Source organism: Rhea pennata, chromosome Z (genome assembly GCF_028389875.1).
Source record: "Rhea pennata isolate bPtePen1 chromosome Z, bPtePen1.pri, whole genome shotgun sequence".
Lineage (NCBI taxonomy): Eukaryota > Metazoa > Chordata > Aves > Rheiformes > Rheidae > Rhea > Rhea pennata.
In genome coordinates, this window is record NC_084702.1 from 8,677,748 (window position 1) to 8,698,150 (window position 20,403).

General features: G+C 38.0%; 1 protein-coding gene across 1 annotated transcript in view; it reads left to right on the forward strand.

The window, feature by feature from the left end:
• The window catches only part of PGM5 (phosphoglucomutase 5), a 66,929-nt gene that overhangs the window by 25,122 nt on the left and 21,404 nt on the right, over window positions 1–20,403 (forward strand). Inside the window, exon 7 of the mRNA XM_062599304.1 lies at window positions 17,433–17,548. Coding sequence (XP_062455288.1) covers window positions 17,433–17,548 — 116 coding nt within the window. The remainder of the gene's footprint in view (window positions 1–17,432; window positions 17,549–20,403) is intronic.

Here is a 20,403-nt window from a genome sequence, read left to right on the forward strand (position 1 = left end):
TAGTGTGAGATTCCACATAAAAAGAGAGCTCCTACCCATCTTCAAAGGAGTCTTGTGCTTTTCTTGACAGCATTATGAATATTAATCACAACAGCTGTAAGGAACACAAGATTTCTTTAGTAGCTATTAATATTTCCTCCTTAGTCCTTCCTTCCCCTTTTTCATAACAGGGAGAACATTTTTTTCTTTGTTTTTCACAATTGTCTAGATTTTAATCATGTGTTGTGCATGCAAGGAGAATAACACGGAGCCAGGAGTCAAAAGTCTTTCCGTAATGAATGAGGAATAAAAGCTGATCAGGAGCCAATTCCAAAAAAGCATGTAGTATGAAAATTTAGCATGATTCATACCCTCCCCCCCTTTAATCCTAGAATTTCTTGGATTTATCTTACTCCTTCTGCTATCACCAGCATATGACAGTGAGAGAAGACTTTTTGTGCTTTTGTGGTTTAAATAGTGCAGGGATGAGTGTTTATTCTTAACACTTTTCAGGACAGCTGCAGACAGACTATATGACATTTTCTCAGCCAAAGAGGAGAATGAACCTCTCTCAGCATGTTGCATATTTTAGAAATACTCAAGAGATAAACTCTCTCTGTTGTCCTTTACAGCTAAGCCGCAAGAACGGCTATGCTGTCCTGTGGCCCACCTCCTTACTGGGCACAATACCTTTTTTTTTTTTTTTTTTTTTTTGAATCTGAGGGAGATTCACTTGCCAGAACTGAGCCCAAAGGCGGCTGAGCCCTATGAGGAATGGCAGGCTGCAGGGCAAAACACAACATGCAGCTCTTACCCTCATTCCCAGTTACATTCTGGCCTGTTCCTGAAAAACCAACAGCTATGATAGGATAGCCCAAAATGAGCAGGTACAGGGGCTATGCAATGTGCAGCTTTCTGAACTGACTGCAGAAAGTTGTGTTCAAAGCTCTCTACGTTTAAAAAGAAATGAGAAATTTAAAAATTCAGAGTGCTGTCTTTCCAGCTTAAGATTTGACTGTAAATGAAGTCTGCTTGCACAGTTTCCCCTTTATGGTTAGAAAGAACAGATTTTGGTGCTTCCTGGTACATAAATGTATGATATAAACCTGATCCACTCTTACTAAGAAATACTTCTTTTTGCAGTTTTCAGATGGTCAAAATTTTATCTGGGTTTAATGTGCCACATGTGACAAATGACACAAGAAAAATAAGCTTTTCAGCAATTGTTTTGAGCAGGCCTTGCTCTGTATAGGCACAGGTATCGGTTGATAGAAAGTATTTTTGCTTTACCTTTCATCTCTCAAAAAGTATAAAAATATGAATAAACAATAGGAGTTCCTACAAATGTTCTAAGAAAGTCCAAAAGTGTTTTAATTAAAGCAATCCAAAGAAGTTAACAGCAAAGCTTTGTGACTGCTAAAACAGAGCTTAAAATAAGTCCTTTTTTTCCCTCACAGGCTTACGCAGGTTTATTTTGGGCTTCAAGCTAGAAAGGCTCTCACAAGGATTAGCATGTCTCAGCATGTTTTGTCTCTGCTGAACAGCACAGCTGATTCAGCCCGAGAGCAACCTTTCTCATCAAAGGACTTCTGTAATGGGTGACCCTCATAGAGAAGGTATCCTGCTGATTTTAAAGATGACCTTCTTTCCACCATAGAATTTCAAAACAGTGCGTTTAAAATCCAATTTTTTAAATGTATTTCTTAAACATAATCTCCTGCTGATTGTTTACGAATTACGAAGATGGGCTTTTTTTTTCCCTTAAATTCTAAGTGTTTTGAAGAAGACCTCTGTAAAACTGTGAAAGCTGGAGAAGTTAACACTGTTTAAAGACATTTGGAAGTGTCCTTGGAACAGATCTTACGTTAAGACTCAGTCCTTTGAACTGTCAGGTCAGTTTACAAGGTACAGAAACATCCAGGCTTGGAGAAATTGTTCTCCTTCCTGTTTTGTTGAAGAAACAAGTAACAAGGCAGACTGTTAATAGAGCATACTACATAACTGTAATATATAACTGTAGTAAATAACTGTTATGTATAACTATATAACAAGGCAGACTGTTAATAGAGTGTACATAGAAGCTTACAGTGACCGCCATTTTTCTGGCGAAAAGAAAAAACAGTCTCTGCTAATGAAGCTTAACTAAAGTCATAGACCATGCTTTTGGGAGTGGGACAGTCACAGGCTGTGTAATGTAGTCACCTGCAGTCATTAAAAATGTGACCAGTATCTTTCCTAGAACAGGGTATAGTCTTTCTGCTGTGAGTCATAGCAACTTCCAGAGGCTGAAATAAGCTTGGAGTCTTTAAAAAGTTACATCTCTTTTGTAAAAGTGTATTGAAAATGATGGAAGTCATCATATATGATCACTAACTTTTCCCTTTGTCCTTTAATTTACTGCCATGGAGGGGTTAATTTACTCTAGATGTATATGAATGCTGAAATAGTAATGAAGAGCGATTCCCATATCTCAGCCAACAAGGGCATTAAGGATTACTGCAGTACTTTTGTAGTGATTGGCACATGCTTGCAAGATGGTAGGGTTTTTTTTCACTAGTGTTGTGAACTCTGTGCAATCAAACCTCAGATGCTGTGTTGATCTACGGCACATGTGTGTGAAATTATACCTTATAGCAAATCTGAGAAGTGTGCCAACTGTTTTATTATTTGAAAGACAAAATTCTGTCAGGATATATTGCTGCCAAAGCACATCTCTCCCTTAATAGTTAATCATAGAAATGTTTCTGTTTGCTGGTTGTCTTTAGACGAGCAAATTTTGTCTCTCACTTTATCCTTACTTTTAAAACAGCTGTAGCTAGATATTGTATATGTCAGCAGCTCTTTATAGTGATTCTGTCAGAGGCTCTATGAAGAAAGCACTAAAATCTGCACAGGGCAGGGGTTTGCATGCTCTTTGTCCTGAAGGATACACTTCTTTTGGGAGTTGACTCTAGAAACATTTGTAAAAGCGGTTGCAAAGTTAATGCATTTTGGAATTGAATCTTGAACTGATGACTAAAGCAACATGAGAATAGCATTGATATGGAACATCACAATGAGCATGCACCTGTTAGCATCCCACACACTGAAGAAAACAAGCCCATAGTAAGAAAGGGTTACACAGACTGCATCTTGTTCAAAACTTTCCAATGCATTTGTAACCAAGAGAAACAGATGAAAACAATGTTGGTTACTGTAATAGTTTTGTTGAACTTTCAAACTTACTAGTCGGGGTTTCTGGAAATTCAATACAACCAAAAGGCTGAATGATGGCATTTTCATGTATTATATATAGGTGGGGCTTACTTATGCTAAAAAGATGATGATCGGAGGACTGGAGCATCGCTCTGATGAGGAAAGGCTGCGAGAGCTGGGCCTGTTTAGCCTGGAGAAGAGACTGAGAGGGGGTCTTATCAATGTCTACAAATACTTTCAGGGAGTATCAATGTGGTGAGGCTGCACTCTTTTCAGTTGTCCCGTGTGACGGGACAAAGAGGCAATGGGCAGAAACTGAACCATAGGAAGTTCCACCTGAACATGAGGGGGAATTTCTTCCCTGTGAGAGTGACGGAGCCCTGGAACAGGTTGCCCAGAGAGGTTGTGCAGTCTCCTTCTCTGGAGATATTTAAAGCCCACTTGGCTGCAACGCTGTCTAACATGCTCTAGGTGACCCTGCTTGAGCAGGGGGTTGGACTAGATCATCTCCAGAGGTCCCTTCAAACCTCAACCATTCTGTGATTTTGTGAGTCTGTGATATAGCTTAAAAGCATATCACATGAATAGTTTTTACCCTTGCCAACTTGTCAGTGAGATCAGAGAAAAATTTCTCATTTTCCTCACTCTTTTCAGCTATATCACTCATTTCAGTTTCTGAGAAGAAGTGGCGTCTTTCTTTTTGATAGAACTGCATTTTAATTAGATTGTTACTGTTGCAGTAGCATTTATTGCCTCAAAACCAACATCATGAAGTTGCCTAAATGTTGTAGTGTGGACTAAATGACAGCCTGTATGATTCCTTTAATGACTGCTCCTTTTTTTTTTCTTTTTTTCAGTAGTGTGGATCTCATGGGTGGTGTGTGTAGAAATATAGCACTGTGGATGCCTGTGCTGTGTCTTTGTGTGCTCTGGAAGGCATTTACAGCAAACTGGCATTTATTTCCATCTCCAAAAAATCAAACCAAATATCAGCAGTATTTTCCTGCTATGACATATGTTGAAATGCCATAAACATTACTAATGATTATATCTAATTTAGGTTATGAGACATCCATAATCACTGTAATTCATTTAGTTTAGTGGATTTTCTGTGCCTTAATTGCTTGCTTGTTTCCATTTTCTTCAGATTTCTGTATTTTCTTTTAACTTCTACTGTGTACTTTCCATCTAGTAAGAATGAGAGCACAACCTCACACTTTGGCTGTTTTCTGTCACCAACACTAACTACAAATACTATGACACCTATCAGTATAATCTGATTTTGCTTCCACTAAGACTGACAGAACCTATTTATCTATTGGTCAACTCCCAGGCAGCAAGCAGAAGGTACCAATCTATATCACTTTTTCCACTGTAAGTTTACTGTATTTCTGAATGCATGGACTCAGAACATGCTATTAGTCTCCTCTATTATGCTACAGAGCCTCCTTGCTTAATGTCATTATATAGGAAAATAGGTGGTTCGACTAGCATGCAGGATCTTTCTGTGATTCCTAAGAAAAACTATAGTGTAGATAATAGCAGGCATCTCAAGACAATTATTGCTGGTTTGTGCTAGGAAATAATCTTAGTTACACATCTATTTGTAAACCAGAGCATTAAATTATTTAGGAGCTGCTCCTGACTGGCTGATCACTCATTGTTAGGGTAATCTACCAGATTATTTTACCTCTTCAGTGATCTAGTCTCTTACTTTTCTCAGTCTTTTTTTCCCATGTGAAGACTGATTTCTCAGGGAGGACTGGGCATGATGCAATTGTAAGGATAGCTCTTTTGTAGCCTAGAAATATTGGATATCAGCTCTCACACACTTGTTCACACCAGCTCTTGGTCCTTGCCTCTTCCAGAAGAAATCTCCGTACAAACATACTTCACTTCGGTCTTTCCCCCAACATTTAGAATGAGGCTTTAAGAGGCCTGATTCATGCTTGGCTTCCTTAATTCTGTGATCTTACTGGTGTTATTACCAGGCTGTGAACTGCCTGTATGAGCTCCTCATACAATTTAAATATATCTTTGCTCACTTGAAAAATTAGCTTTATGGTGGATATCACTCAGCCAGCAGAACTAGTGAGACTGAATGGAGGTTCCTGTAACTAACAAGAATGAAATGATTGTTCAACATCAAACTGAGATGTTCACCATAAAATGTTTAACCTCGCTTAAACTAAGCCATCAGTCTGTTCTTCTTCCATCCTTATAGCCACCACTAAACTTCATATACCAGATGTTTTCAAAGCAATTTTTTGTTATTTTCACCAGATGAATCAATTCTTTGTGGCACTGGAAAAGTTGCAGAAAGCCTGGCTGTATCTTCTTGGAAATTCTTCAGATAGATCATTCAGTGCATAACTGTTTGAAGGGATGAAAGGCCAACAACTCTTTAGCATATCTTAGAGTATTTCTGTAGCTGAGCTAAAATGGGAAGGAGGTCCACTGAGTTCCTACTGGGCCTGTAACACAGGTTATACCTTAACTTTGGTGACTTGCTGTTGCCCAACTTAAGAACAGCTGTTTTGCAAACCCTTTATTTAACTCGTTATCTTTAGAATCTCTTAGACATCACTCTGCTACTTGAAACACTGCTGGCAAGTCAGCAAGTCACCATAATTGAGTGGAGTCCATATGGGCAGAAACTCAGAGAAGAAATATATCTTCTTTCAATAAACGTTTATTCTAGAAGTATTTCTTCCCCTATGTGGTCTCACAAGCTGCCCTTCCTCCCTCAAGCTTTGGAGTCCCTCTCAGCTAGGACTTTTTATTAGTGATGACTGAGATCTGGACCAACCAAACAGAGGTTTAATAGACTTTGAATACAGGGTAAAGCAAGCTGGTATAAGGGACAGAAGCTTTTACTGAACTGGACAGAAATTTGTACTTCTGGTTAAAAAATAGGACAGGAGGTCTCTCAAGCACAGGAAGATCATGTACAATGCAGAGGCTCAGCACATACAAACATCTCAACTAGCTTCAGAAACTAACTAAAGAAACCTTGGGGTTCTCTAAAGGGTGTGCCCACAGCATCCTGTTTTTCTATATAGATGTACACACTGAGGAGAAATCAGATGCAAGAGGATAAACACATGCATTTTAGCACATTAAAAGTACTTCTTCCCTCCCCTTAAAAAAATAAACCTTCCAACTTATCATTATTTACACAGACCTATGCACCTTGGCGTCAGATTTTTTTTTTGCCTCCGTAAGGAGTAGTATTTCTGCCTGCAAGGTGCCCAATTTGGCAGCAAATTTCTTGAAAACACGTCTTTTAGTACACGTAAGTAGTCTTCTTGTTTTTTAATGGGTGCTTAATAAAGCAAAATAGCTGATTTTGCATTTTGGCAGCAGTTCAGCAGAATGCTTAAGAACACACTTTACTTATAAGAAACCACAGAGAGTTGAATGGGACTATGAAAGCCTTATGTAATTGTTCATTTTAAGAATAGAATATCAGATATAAAAAAATATTGAATTTTGTACAAAAGAGTGTATAGAGTAATAGTTTTCCCAAGACTTCATCCTTTCCCACCTTTTCCCCATTTTATTATATATTTTCCTTATTATTTTTTGGCCCTGAACCTTTATATAAAATACTTGTTGTCCTGTAAAGGAGAAACCAAGGTTGTGTTGCAGCTGAGTCCGCATTCCCCTAGCATTAGCATCCAGCGTTGCTTCTTTTTGTAAATCCTGGCACAGGTTTTGTGCTGGAGCAGAGCTAGGAAGCCCTAAGAGGACATGGAAGTGGTAGGGCTGGGAGGAACATGAGATTACAGATATCTGAATCATGCTGTGTTGCACAGGATAAACATATGTTTTACTGACTCTAGAGCTTTGAGAGGTGCCTAACATTAGTGGTGTTCAAGAGGACATCAAGTCGCTTTACTCTTTCCTCCTTTTCCCGCGGCAAATATGTGGACTATGAATTCTGTGGAGCTGCACCTGAGAAATGCTGCAGTTTGGTTCCTGGGCTGCTTTATTGTTTCTTCTTGTCCCACCATGTCTGTGATCTCCCTCACACACTGCAGAAAAGGACACTTGTATCAACTCTATACTTAGAATAAACTCCTGTTTTAAGCAAATTCAGTCCAGATATAGGCATTCAGGTTGATAGTCTGAGTTAATTTTAAATACGGTGGATTCATTATGGCATGTAATATTCAACTGGAGAGAAAGAAAAAGGAAGTAATGGCCATGTGAGCAGCTCAAAATAGATAAAGTTATAACTAGTTCAAGAAGAGAATTTTACACTCAACTAATTCATGCTAAAAAGTAACTGAGAATCATTTATAGCAGTTAGATGTGAATTCATGTAAGGTGTGGTTCCGCTGCCTGTAATAACAGTACAAGTATTTCTTCTGTAATGAAATACTTCTCATTGTGATAAAATAATTGGTCTTTTAAAAAATGGAGGAATAAATTTTTCTTATCTTAACTCACAATCATATTTATTCCCAGGAGAATTCTAATTTTCAAAGCAAATACCACTATGCAAGTATTTATTTGGCTTTATTTTATTATGATTGTGCTCACAAAAATCTTCTAGAGTCTGGCAGTTGTGTCCACTTCTGATTATTTTCTGAACATTTGCTCCAGGCCAAAATCTGTCGGAGTGATGATTGACAGTGGGGATTTGGCGATGGGTTTCTGGAGACTGCGAAGTAGTGTGCATTTTGTACTCTGAGCTACAGTGATTTTCATGCTGACAGCACCTTCCATACCATGATAGTCTGGCTGAGCAGAAGCAGATGTTGTAGCCTCATTGGCCAGTTTCCTGTTTGAAGGAGAGATTTCTGATAAAATTCATTTTTCAGGGTGGAATTTCTTTAATGCCGTATTTCCTTGAAAAGAAGGAAACTTTGACAGCTTCCACATGCACAAACTTCAGTTAAAACCTCTTAAGCACTTAGCTCTTCAGAGAGCTTTTGTGTGTCCTGGAATCACACTGGTAAGACTTTTTGTCATCCTCTAGACTTTAGTTAGGAACTCTTAAAACAAAACTGTGTTTATGGCCTTAAAAGCAAAGCCTAGATATCAGGCCTCCTTCACTGCAACTTCTAAAAAGTGGTCTAGCTTCTCAGGTGAAGATCCTTTAACCACTCGCAGTCCCCTTACCTACAGGCTGGCGGTGGTCGCAATCTCGTTGTGACAGTATGTTTATAACAAGCCTGCGGTTGGTAGCTTTTATGCCAGCAGTAGTTTTGTAACCGTGACAGTAACCTGCTTGCAGCACTGAAGAATGTGAAGTGAAACATTTCAGCTTTGCGTACTGTCTGCTTATTTTATTTATAAAAGATACATTTATTGTCCCTATTCACTAATGGATTCTGTAAAAATGGCATTTTGCTCCAAATTAGGAAGACTAGACTGAAATACGGTGTCCATAAAAAGTATCCTTACACCTCCTGCCTATAGCGGACAGGATGATCACATTAGTCTTGAAGGCAAAAAGCTGTACTGTCTATTTTTACATCAATCATTTATCCCTTAAACAGCAGGGAAAGGGCAGAGGCAGTCTGCAGTCCTTTCTCAGAGTTTTGAAGCAAAGTAGTGCTGCAGCTGTAAGCCTGCTTGGGAAAGTATTTCAATTCCCCAGCACACCCCCAGCCTTATAGTTGGCTATGAAGTTAGGTACGTGAATTTACTCTTTCCACCAGGCCCTGAGCTAGAGACATGCCTGTTGGGATTAGGACACAAATTAGTTTACCATTAATTTGTAAGGCTCTCATGGACTTCTAAAAGTTCTGTCTTTTTTTCTGTAGGTTGCGCAAGATTCTTGCATCATTTGATGGAGGTATTGCAGAATTTGTGTGCAATAGAACTTGCAGTAAGAGGTATTGAATTATGTGTTCACAGCAAGGCCTATAGATGGCAACAGTAACTCCCAGGGTCATGCTGAATGTATGTTTGTGAGCCAGAGTTCCCTGAGGAGTTTTAAATGATTATTATGATGGGGTGAGTTTTTTCAAATATGCCGCTACAGGAGACAAAAAAAAAAAAAAAAAAAAGGAAAAAAGAAAGAAAGAAAAAAGAAAACAATGAATTTGAAAGGCCCAAAGGGAGATACTAAATTTTAATTTGTTTATGTTAGGAATTTAAAGCCAAGGGGCTGAAACTTCATGCAACAGAGTATGTCCTCAGAGTATTGTAGTAGTTGTGCTAAAAATGAACATACTCCTTGTTCTGTGTGCATACGGTTACTGAATGTTACAAGGGCATGAGAAAGATGGGTAGTTTTTACAGGACTTTGCCTTTCTACTGGGATAATTTTTAGCTTGTACTCTTGAAAGCTTTCAGACACAAGGAAAGACCAATGTGGGTTTGAAGGGCAGGAAAGGATATTGGAACAGTAAGTTGGCATCACAGTCATTTTGCATGAGTGCCAGGAGGCTCCACTGATAGGGAATTCAAGCAGTCTTGGATAAAATTTAACAGGGAGATGATTTCTGCAGTGTTATTAGCAATTCATACACATCCTCAGAATTAATGTTGACCAAAAACTCCACCTAAAGTTACTAACTGTCAATCAGCGAGTACCCGTGAACATCAGACCTTGTTTCACTTTATCTTTATTTCACGTGCAGAAATATCTTAGAGTTAAAACTGGGGATGGGGAAGGTGCAAGGAGCGAGGAGGGAACAAAACCAAAAAAGCTGAATGGTTTTAGATCCTTTTTAGCTAGAATGTCTTCAGAAGCTTTTTGTTTCTCAATTTACCTGTTATTTTGATCTTTCTTTGTGAAATATAACATGCCAGAAAACAGGAAGAAAATGAACTTGCAGTCTATGAAATAGTTTCTTTCTGCCTTGTGCTCCTGACAGCCCTTCTGCCAACCATGGCAGTTTATATCTTATCGTAATGAAGTGTCCTGGTTATCTGTTTTGTGTGCAAGGGCTTAGCTTTCCACTGCTTTTTGCTTAATAAATTAAAGTCCATGAGGGAGCAACACTGTAATACTTGACCATATAAGGGGGGTGACTGTTGTTTGAGTTCTGCTCTTTCAACAATATGCAGTTGAAGCCTTTTAAGGGAAGGTGGTGCAGGCAGAAGGAAAACATCCAGAAGTAGGGCGTCTATTTCAGATTATAGGTGGTGCCAGTGCTGTTGCTGTCGTTGCTACCGCTGTGAATTTCTGACAGACTCTTAGAGTTTCACAGTTGAAATGAAGAAGGAGAGGCTTACAGATGAGACTGAAGAAGAAAATTAACTATTCAGTTTATGGCTCCAGCTTCTGGAGGAATAATAGGAATGAAGAGGAAACTGACCAAAGGTCGACCAAGTTACACTTCCAAAATCTGAGAAAATAAGTGGCAAAAGGCTCCTCAGCATCAGTAAAAAGAGAATACTGAAAGAGTGAAAATGTCATGCAATAAGAATGGGATAGGGACTCTGTGTATAACTAAAAAGCTAGTGAATATTGCATCTAATTTTCAAGAAGGTTTTTTTAATTTTTTTTTCTTTGAGAAAGTAATTTGAATGTGGAGAAGGAATAAGATGACTAAAGCAAGTGATGGCACAGAAAAAGAACTGTGGTAGCATGATACAAGCAGTTCAATCCTGGATACCATCTCACTACTCGAGAAGAATGAACCCCTGCGCTCTAAGGTTCAGCTGCAAGTACTATTAAGTAATATCAAAGCAAAGATTGTGCCATGCAGTTAGAGAGTAGTTAAAGCAGGATCTCTTAAAAAAAGGAAAGGAAAGGAAAGAGTGGTACAGATGAATGTAAGTCAGTTATTTTGATCTCAGAAGTATCCAGGGTGTTAAAACAATTCTGAAGCACATCACTAATAAAATACCAGATAAAACAAAACATAGATATGTCAAGGTTAGACTGTGCCAAGCTAACTTGCTGTTTTTTCTGCTAGTGCAGATTTTCTAGATAAAGATTTTCTAGATCTAGATTTTCTAGATAAAGAAACTGCAGATCCTTAGTTGGAATATTTTCATTCTTTGTATGAAAAAAGACCAGAAAAACTGGGAAAAAAAACAGATCTTTTAGTTTTGGTCAGACAACAGTTTTTACTCTAGAATAAAATACACTTTAGCCCTTATATCAGATGAGACTTTTATCATCTGGAGATTAGTGGAAGTAATATAGGCTCTACTTTCATGGCAGAAATAGAGATTTAGAAGCCCCGATTTGGAACATATTTGTTGTGTAGCCAGTAAGCCTGAAAGGAACTGGTATACAGGTTCGATCTTTGGAGAAATGCAGTTACGGCATAATACCCTACAGTGGCCTACTTTCTTCAGCTCCTCTTGACCTCAGTAAGGCCTCTGAGTGCTTAGCCTCTGCAGAATCAGGCTCATTGTAGTCCAAACACTACTGCACCCTGTCTGCCTCCGTACTGGCTCTGCAGAGGGGAGCTGTACTGACAAAATGTGTCGGTGAAATGTGGTCTGTGTTCAGAGATCTCCTCATCCAAATGTTTGTCAGTATTTTTGAAGTGGGCAGCAGGCACCTGCAGATGATGGAAGACAAGAGTGACAAAGACACACGGTAACCATTTCCTCAGTGATTCTTGTATTAACTACTCTTTCTTCCTCCAAAGCTGGAGCTGACTCCAGGCAGCGTTCCAGCTACAGTGTAAAGCTCTAACCAGTTATTTACAACATTTCATGAGACCTGTCAAAGAAAGCCTTTTCTCCAATGTTGTGACCTTTATCTTTGTGGTGAACAGGCGTCATGACTTTGGCAGGATAATTCTGCTTGATTGACTGATCTATTCTGAGAAGTTATCCAAGTTTTACTGGGCACAAGAAAGCCAGTTTGCCCTTGGCCATTTGTTTTATCTGAATGATAAATATTTATTAGGTCTTCTTGTGGCACTGTAGAGAATAGGTTGGAGCAGATTCTGACTTTCATTAGGGTAAGTCAGGGTAATTCTGCTGGAGTGGTGTTTTATTAGTACAAAACCACAGTGACTGAGAGATACCCTCAAGGGCCCCTTGGCCCTTATTAGTCCTTCCATTAAAAACAGCTTGTTGTCTCCAATGGATGGAAAACAGAGAGAGAGAAAAAGGCATCATGAGAGTGTTTCTTTAACCCTTTTATGTAAGAGAACAGATTTGTTCAATGAAAGGTAATCTTTATGCACAGTTTAAGCAGGATCATATTTTTGCTCTAATGCCAAGTAAAACGATTTGGACTATGGGGAGTCCTATATCCTAGTGTTTTCCCAGTTAGATGACATGCATAAGGCAATGATGTACAAGGAAGAGTATCTGGAGCACTTTAATATGTAGTTGTGAAATAAATAGTTGCCTTGTGAAGGGCAGATAAGTTTTCCACATCATCTATTAAGGCTTTCTGAGGCAATTTTGGAACTAGTTGTTAAATTTTTTTTTGGCAGGAAATTTTCAAAAGTTCTAGTGTTTACTATAAAGCTTATTATAATGTTCATTATTACCTTTATTATGAACTGGCCAGCTCAGGCTTTGGTGGCTCTTACTGGAGAGATCAAGAATTGGCTTAATAGTTCTGTGATGATACTAAACTCTCACATGGTTCTGTTTTCTAGTGATGAAAAGTTTCACAGTAGGAGGATAAATTTAACCATCTATATAACCTTGCAACAGTTTATATCAATTTAAGTCACTGTATTATTTCTCCAGCTGCTATTTTTTTTAATTCACAAAATATAGTTTTAGAGCATATCTGTTATTGCAAAAAGCACGCTTCCATTTTATCTGGACTTTTTCCCTTAATCTGTGTTTCAGCATACTGGGAACATAAACACAAATAGCTGTGATACGTGCACAGTAACTAAAATGATTGTCTTACAATTTAGGTCCAAGTGTACATACATCTGTCTCAGTCTAGCCAGAGTTAACTAGTGTTATGCACAGGCACAAAAAATTTTATTGTGTAATCTCATTGATGTAGTGAACCCTTAAGTTGAAAAAAGGCAAGCAAGAGTACTGTTTGAAGACTGTCCCATTAAGTGTCTGAGATGATAAGACCCAGAACATCCACAGTTTGCTCTATTCCTTCTACATAGTTCATTCTCACAGAACATATAAACACATGGATATCAATGGTGTGGTTAGACATAAATAGACTGCTTTTACTTCAAATAGGCTAGGAATATGATCCTGTTTATAAGGCATATTTTCATTTACTTTGAACTACTTGGAAAGTACATTCCCATCCATCAGGTTGGCATTTTTGATAGCTAACATCTATACCCAGAGATGTCAGAGTTTGAGGCATTGTCTTATCAGGAACACTACTGTGTCTGTATCTTGATGCTGATGTACCATACGTATGTATATAAGAACATAACAAATTTACTCTGAAATGAGTTGAGATGATGCATCTGTGATCTATGTAAGTTAGAATTTCTTTGCAGCACCAATTCCAAAACTCAGTTTCTGAGAAAAATAGTATCTTGTCTAAGAGATCTCATACGAACAATGGAAATTTTATAGTAAGAACTTGATTTCCATTTGCAGCTTCCCAAATGTAGGTGGATGTAGGTATCCAAGAACACAAGCAGACTCCAGTGGGAACATACAGAAGGAAGACTAGAAATTTAAAATATTATGTATATTTAGAGTTGTTCTAACTGTCCTATGAAGGCACATAACTAAAAACATCGTAGATTTTAATTAACGAATCTGAGAACTTTAGAGACAAAACAAGAGCCTTTGCTTTTACTCGCTAGCACTTATTCTTTCTGATTTACAATTTCCAGAAATCCGGTTATGCCTCATCTGAAGCATTTCTTTGCCTAGCAGAATAAAATATTTTATTAGTTTCTTTCAAGCTTATCATGAAGTACATATATACCCATTTACAAATTTTGGTTCAGAAGATATGTTGCCCTTTTGTCTGAGTTGCCAGACTTGTTTGTGTTTCTGGCTAGTAATGTTTTACAGTTCTGATTTTGCAATTTAAAAAAAAGGTTTTGATAAATGAAAAGTGTTTTTTTTTTAACTTTCCCTGCACTGAATCTAGTCATACTCTTTCTAGTTTAAAAAAATATGTGGGGGCAGAGGAGTTTCAATCCCTCCCCCTTCCAACATTTAATCTCTGTTTTCTCTGGCTTTGAAGATTTAGTAATTTCCCAGTTGCAGATTATATGTTTCCTTTCTCTGCAGTTATTTTCCTGTGGTCTTCTTCATTGTTATTTGTTTAATCTGATGCAGCGCATTATTCTTGTTTGTATGCTTTCCTGTGGGAATCCCTCTCATGGTTTTTGGGATCATTTGCTTTAATTGCTTACAGATTGCAGAAAAGAAGATTCTGTATTTATTGAGACTTCCATTGATGAACCTTTATTTCTATGATACGATAATTAAAAGAGGATGCATTCAATTTTTAGTGTGCCTTTTACAGCTCTCAACCTAGTGATGCCACACAGTTAACATGTGAAGCTGAAGCACTTTGTGTGGTTATGAAGGCAGTACAGTGTCTCTGAAAGCAGCCATTAACTGCTAGGGCCAGGTTTATGTATTCTGGAGATTAACAGCTTAATACAGGAGAGATTATTTAACTGCTTTGTGTATTGCTAGAAGAATCTGCAGCTCGTGCAACAGTGCTCTTCAAAGATATCTCTGTTCAGTAAATGGTACTGGTAGATACACTGGTTCTTTAAGGCTGTTGTATGTGAAATGTACGTTCTCTTCATACAACTGAGATGGTAGGCACAGATCTATGGACAGGGATAATTTGGGGTCTTTATCTTCTCCCGTTATCATCTTTTAATCATTATACAGCCCCATACTTAGAATGGGGTTCTGCCCACTGCTCTCTTGATGAGGTGATATAGCAGGCATGTCAGATATTGTAATATTTGAATGTTAACACAGAGTTTTTGTTTATTACCTTTCTGAAGCTTTGAGACAAAGAAGGATCATTTTAAAGGTCACTATAGTTTGCATTGCTCAGCTGGGACTGAAACCTTTTCATATTCAGAACTATGAAAACAGAGCTAGTTCTTGACCAAAGAAGTGATAGTCTAATGGGAAAAACAGGCAGAGAGGGGTAAGTGAACCTCCTCTAAGCACAGCTAATAGCAGAAATGATCCAAGATTAGACTGGGATATGTTGTCTCATCCATTATCTACTAGATCTTGTGTCTTTCTTGCATGATATTGTGTAGCTGTCTTTTTCCCAGTGTTGCAAAACAGAAGTGGCTAAAGTTGACTGAATTTGCTACTTCTGATTATTTACTGTGTTAACGACTTAGACTTAGGAATGAAAAAAATGTTACAAGAAACAATCTTTCATATTTTGCTATAAAATTCTGTTCCTATGTATGTTATGTTTTCTTGCTTGTTTGAAAAGCTTAGTTTAAAATAAACCTCATGCCAACAGAGTTATCATCTGTATTTTGAGTGCTGGCCTAATTAACAGAAAAATTTGAAAAAGTGTAAGGGCCCTGAAAAACCTTGTATGCTGATCAGTATAGGTCCATGAGGCTTTTTATACCCAGGTTTTTATTATTTTTTATTATTATTTATTTATTTTTATTATTTTTTATTTTTTTATGGCATTATGGTCCAATTCCAAGTCTGCATTTATTATCACACTGAGATTAAATATGTTTATATTCTTGAGTTCTTGAAGAGGCAGCCAGACACCTGTTCAGCTCTGCACTGTATAACTTGCCTAATGCAGTACTGTTTCTAAAAGGCCAATAAGATACTTAGTGTTATAAAAACACAAGACCAAATTTGCTATGCTTGCATCTACCCTTCTACCTCTGAACTAGAAACATGGAAACCAAGTTTAATATCAAACCTCTTGATAATATTCTTTTTTTTTCTTCACATCTTCACATACATACTTCACTAGCTCATTTTCAAATAAGTATCAGCAGTTCTTATGTGATCTCACTTAAAAACCACCCTTTTAAAGTGATATATAAATACAAAAATGAACATCGACTCTGAGTAGCTGGAGACTTAGTTATCAATGCGTATCTATTATGAGGGGGGGGAAACTGGATTTGGAGACATAAAACAGTGCTGATTTCAGAGACAATATTTAAAGGCTGAACTGTCCAGAGTATTTAAGAACCAGGTTTCAAAAGGGTCATTTTTACCATGTTTGGGCAGTTCATCTTACACATCTACTTTAAAACAGACTGAAGGACTTGCTGAAGAAATGTCTCTTTCTGTTGATTGGAGAGGTGACAGCTTTAGCCTCAACACTTAACTTCTGGGTGGATAGTGTTAGGTGGAAGAAATACCACCTGAACCATGTGCCTTGCAGCCAGGCCTGACTGCCTGAAATTGAACAAAACATCTCACCTCAAATGTTTTTCTGTAGGATGGGATTAAGTGATTGTTCCAGCAATCCTAAGGAAGTTTTTAAGGTCCGTGTTAGTCAGTCAGATTGCTTGACCATTTCTTAAGTCTTATTTTCATATTAAAAAAATATTAGACTGAAAATCTTAAGCACAAAAAGAGAACAAGCAAATATGAATAGGAGCAAGAAGAGTGGTAATATTCATTCTGGATAAATCCTCAGCTTGGTATCAGGTTTCTTAGAGGATTTGGATTTTTTTCTTCTTTTATTTTATTTTTAGTCCAAGCAAGGTTTTTTTCAGCAGAGTTTGTAACAGGAATAATTACCAACTGGCAAACTGAGGAAAGGAAAGTAGATCCAGTACATATAGCAGTTTTATTTGATTTTTGAGAATACCAGCAGGTCAGTCAGCTAAGCAGCTGGGAAGCATTTTTTGTAGATATATCACAGGAGACAGGGAAAGTAAATTCAGACTTAAGTATGGGAAAGCTTTGTTAGAGCAAATGCTACACCATGTAAACAGTCCTGTATTGTCTTGACTTTGAATACATGAGTAGAAATAAAAGTGTCTCTCAAGCATGTAGCTGTGGGCCACCTGTATTTTATAAAGGAAGGTACTTCAACATGGTGTGAAAACTTTCATTAGAAATATTAATATAACATATCCATGTATCTGTAGTTATAGATGATTGTTGCTAAGAATTGAAAGATCCTGGTAAAGTCCATTTAGCTGAGGTTCCTTCCTTTACCAAAATACTACACTTAGAGTGCATAAACATACACAGGTTTTGGCTGAAGTCAGGTTATGAGACAAGAATCAATTCTGAACTGATTTTGATTTGTTTTCCTTTGTTTTACTTCATAGCCCAACTCTAGAGTGCAAAGGAGATGCACTAAGACCTAATGTAGTCCTCAACTGATCTTAAACCATGCAAAAAAAGTATAATCTTAATCATGTGATGTTTTATTGTGTCTTTTGTAGAGTGGCTAAAGTAATGAAAGTTCCTGTCTATGAAACACCAACAGGGTGGAGATATTTTTCCAATCTCATGGACTCTGGACGTTGCTCACTTTGTGGAGAGGAAAGCTTTGGCACTGGTAAGCAATCCCTAATCAAAATTTTCCATGGACTTTTAATGACAGTCATTTTCTTGGGTGCCTAAACTCAGGCTCAGAGAATCAGCAAATTAAGTCTATCTTGTGCTTGAACAAAGGACTGTCAGTTGCTCATATCCTGTGAGTCCTCTTCAAATCTCTAGTGTCCAGATACATAGAGTTTTGAAAAATGTAAGAAACAGGCATTCAGGAGCCCAAGGCTATCTTGTTACTGTCTAGCCAACTTTTGTTCCCTGTCATACTCTTCTGACTTGATTGTGAAAGGTCCCACTGCTCTCACTGAATGGTTTTTCATCACAGACAACAACAGTCTTTGGTACAGAGTACGTGAACTGGTACATTTAATCAAACCTGTTCCAGGCATTCCTTTTTAAGACATCACAATTACTGGAAAGCCTGATAGTGATAAAATCATTTCTAGAATGAAATAAATTGCACTGCATGCCAGCATCTGTGTTCTCCCCAAGTATTCCGTTTTGTCTGCCCCAAGAACCAGTCAGACAATACAGTGGAGTATGAATGACAAAGCTGAGCCACCTCCAAGAGTTCGGTATTGTCAGAGGAAGCATTCAGAGCGAACATCTGAATTTTTTAGTCTGAACACATAGTTACAAGAAAAACTGATTTCACAGTGTGTGTTGTTTTCTCTCCTGGATTTTGTCAAAGGAATTCTTTCTTCTTCTTCTTCTTTTTTTTTTTTTTTTTTTTTTTTTATTATTAGCAGCATTATGTTACATGTGCTTTTAAATGAACTTATATCAGAATAACTTAACTGTTTGCTTGGCTAGACACTTATTTTTTAATTTGATATGCGTTCCATTAAGTTCTCTTTTTGTGGAATAATTCGTTGGCTACAATGAATATTCTCAAGATAGCAAGATGACCTTAATAGCATCCACATTATCTGGAAAAAAATCTTGTTTATATCATCATGCTGAAGGAAGGTTAAGGTGATTTGTGATTTGAAGGAGCCTAAAAGAGTCTGATGGTGAGTTCCTACAGGCTGTAGTGCATCTGGACATCATGACCCACTGAATGCAGCATCTCCTGCTACATGCAGTTTTGTCTGTGGAGGTTTGTAAAAGAAGCAGGGATAATCTGTATGTGCCATATGTCATGACAAATCACCCCTTCGAGTCTATTTCTGCTTGGAAGGTATGGCTCCTGGAGCATCTGCATTCAATGATGTTGATGTGTCATTCTTGCAAATGTATCCTATCTCAGAGAGAAGGAAAAAATCTGTAGCTGATCAGTAGAGGCCTGACTTTGAAGAGATTTGTCAGGAAAACTTTATGGTGCCATTATAAAAAAAGCAACCAAACATTTTATTTATCACCTCGAAGGCTTGACTTGATATCCATGATGCTGTCTTGCAAAGTGGATTATCCCCAAGCACTGGTGGACTTCAGCCCTGCAAATCAGCTTTATAGAAATGAAGATAAGTTTTTTCAGGGCTATGCTGACCTACTGAAAGATTGAGGGCATCACTGTGTAGTGTTAGCCTAACTTCCTCTGTGTGCAGAGTAGCAGATGGTTGTTGAAGGTGAGAGAGAAGGACAGGTGTCTCATGGAGATCAAGGAAGGGCCACTGGAGTTCACCTATTTTACCAGATAGACAAGATATTCTTGTAAGCCCTGTGTCTCTTTTTCTTTGACTTTTTTCTCTTCACTTACATCCTTTTGTGGAGCCCTAGAACAGTTGTATTTTGTGCTACCACTCTCTTCCCACTTTTAACTCCCCTCCCCTGACCTCGTACCAGTCTCTACATTTCTAGCATTCTCTGTGATCCTGTCTTAATCTGTTTCTTCTCCTCTTCCTATCCTTAATCCTTCAGATTCTTGATAAATCCCGTCTCTTGTGAGCTGTAAAGGGTGCTTGAACGACGTGTTCTTGGCCAGTACCTCAGCAATGCTTAACCTGTGCATCCTGGTCCAGTCTGGTCAGAGGAACTTTGTTTTACTCACAGCACTTGATATCGACAGAACAGAAGGTCCCTTGACCTTGCATTTTTGCCAATGTCATCTAAAGACTGATAGGAACCCTCACAATTCAAGTCCATGGGCATCCAGACAACGTGAGGACTGGGTTTTAAATTTCTCAGTGTGTGCAGTTTCTGTATAAATGAATAGCAATGGTGTATAGGGCAATCATGCAACAGCTGTGATGCATAAAGTTTGTTTTTCTCCCTGCCTTAGTTTTCTTACTGTCTGTCAATTGAATGGAGCAATCTGAAAGTATCTCATGTGCCAGGAGGTACATTTGTAAAACACAGGCTGGTTTGGCGATGACCAATACTTTAGTAATTGTTTTACTAACTAAGACATAGTTTTAATAATAAATATTTGTCTTTTTGCAGATTTTTTGATAATGTCCTAAACTGCATGATCCTCACCAGTTTCTTCCAGTATTGGGCATTTGAATTAGCTTTACAGCTTTCCCCTCAATCCTCTCTCCTCAGGGAAATGAAACTTGGCACTACTTTTAACTTTCAGTGTGCAATATTTAAAGAAATATGCCATGTAACTGGTCAGAGCAAGGAACTTTCTGTTCTGTGCAAGAGAAAGGAGTTTTAGAGATCCGTATGCTATTGTCAAACTAACCTGACAACATTGGAGAGTGATTGATTGTATATCCAGGTAATCCAGCCCAGCTGGAATTTTCAGATAATAGGGAGCGCTGGTTTTATAACATAGGGGATTTTGCTCTGGTAAATAAAAGCAAATTTTCTGCTATAAAAGGACAAAAGATTCTGAGAACATCCCATAGGGCTATATTTCCCAGACTTGTTTTCTGGCAGCTAATCTTGGAACTCAACCAATGCTTTAAAAACTTCTTC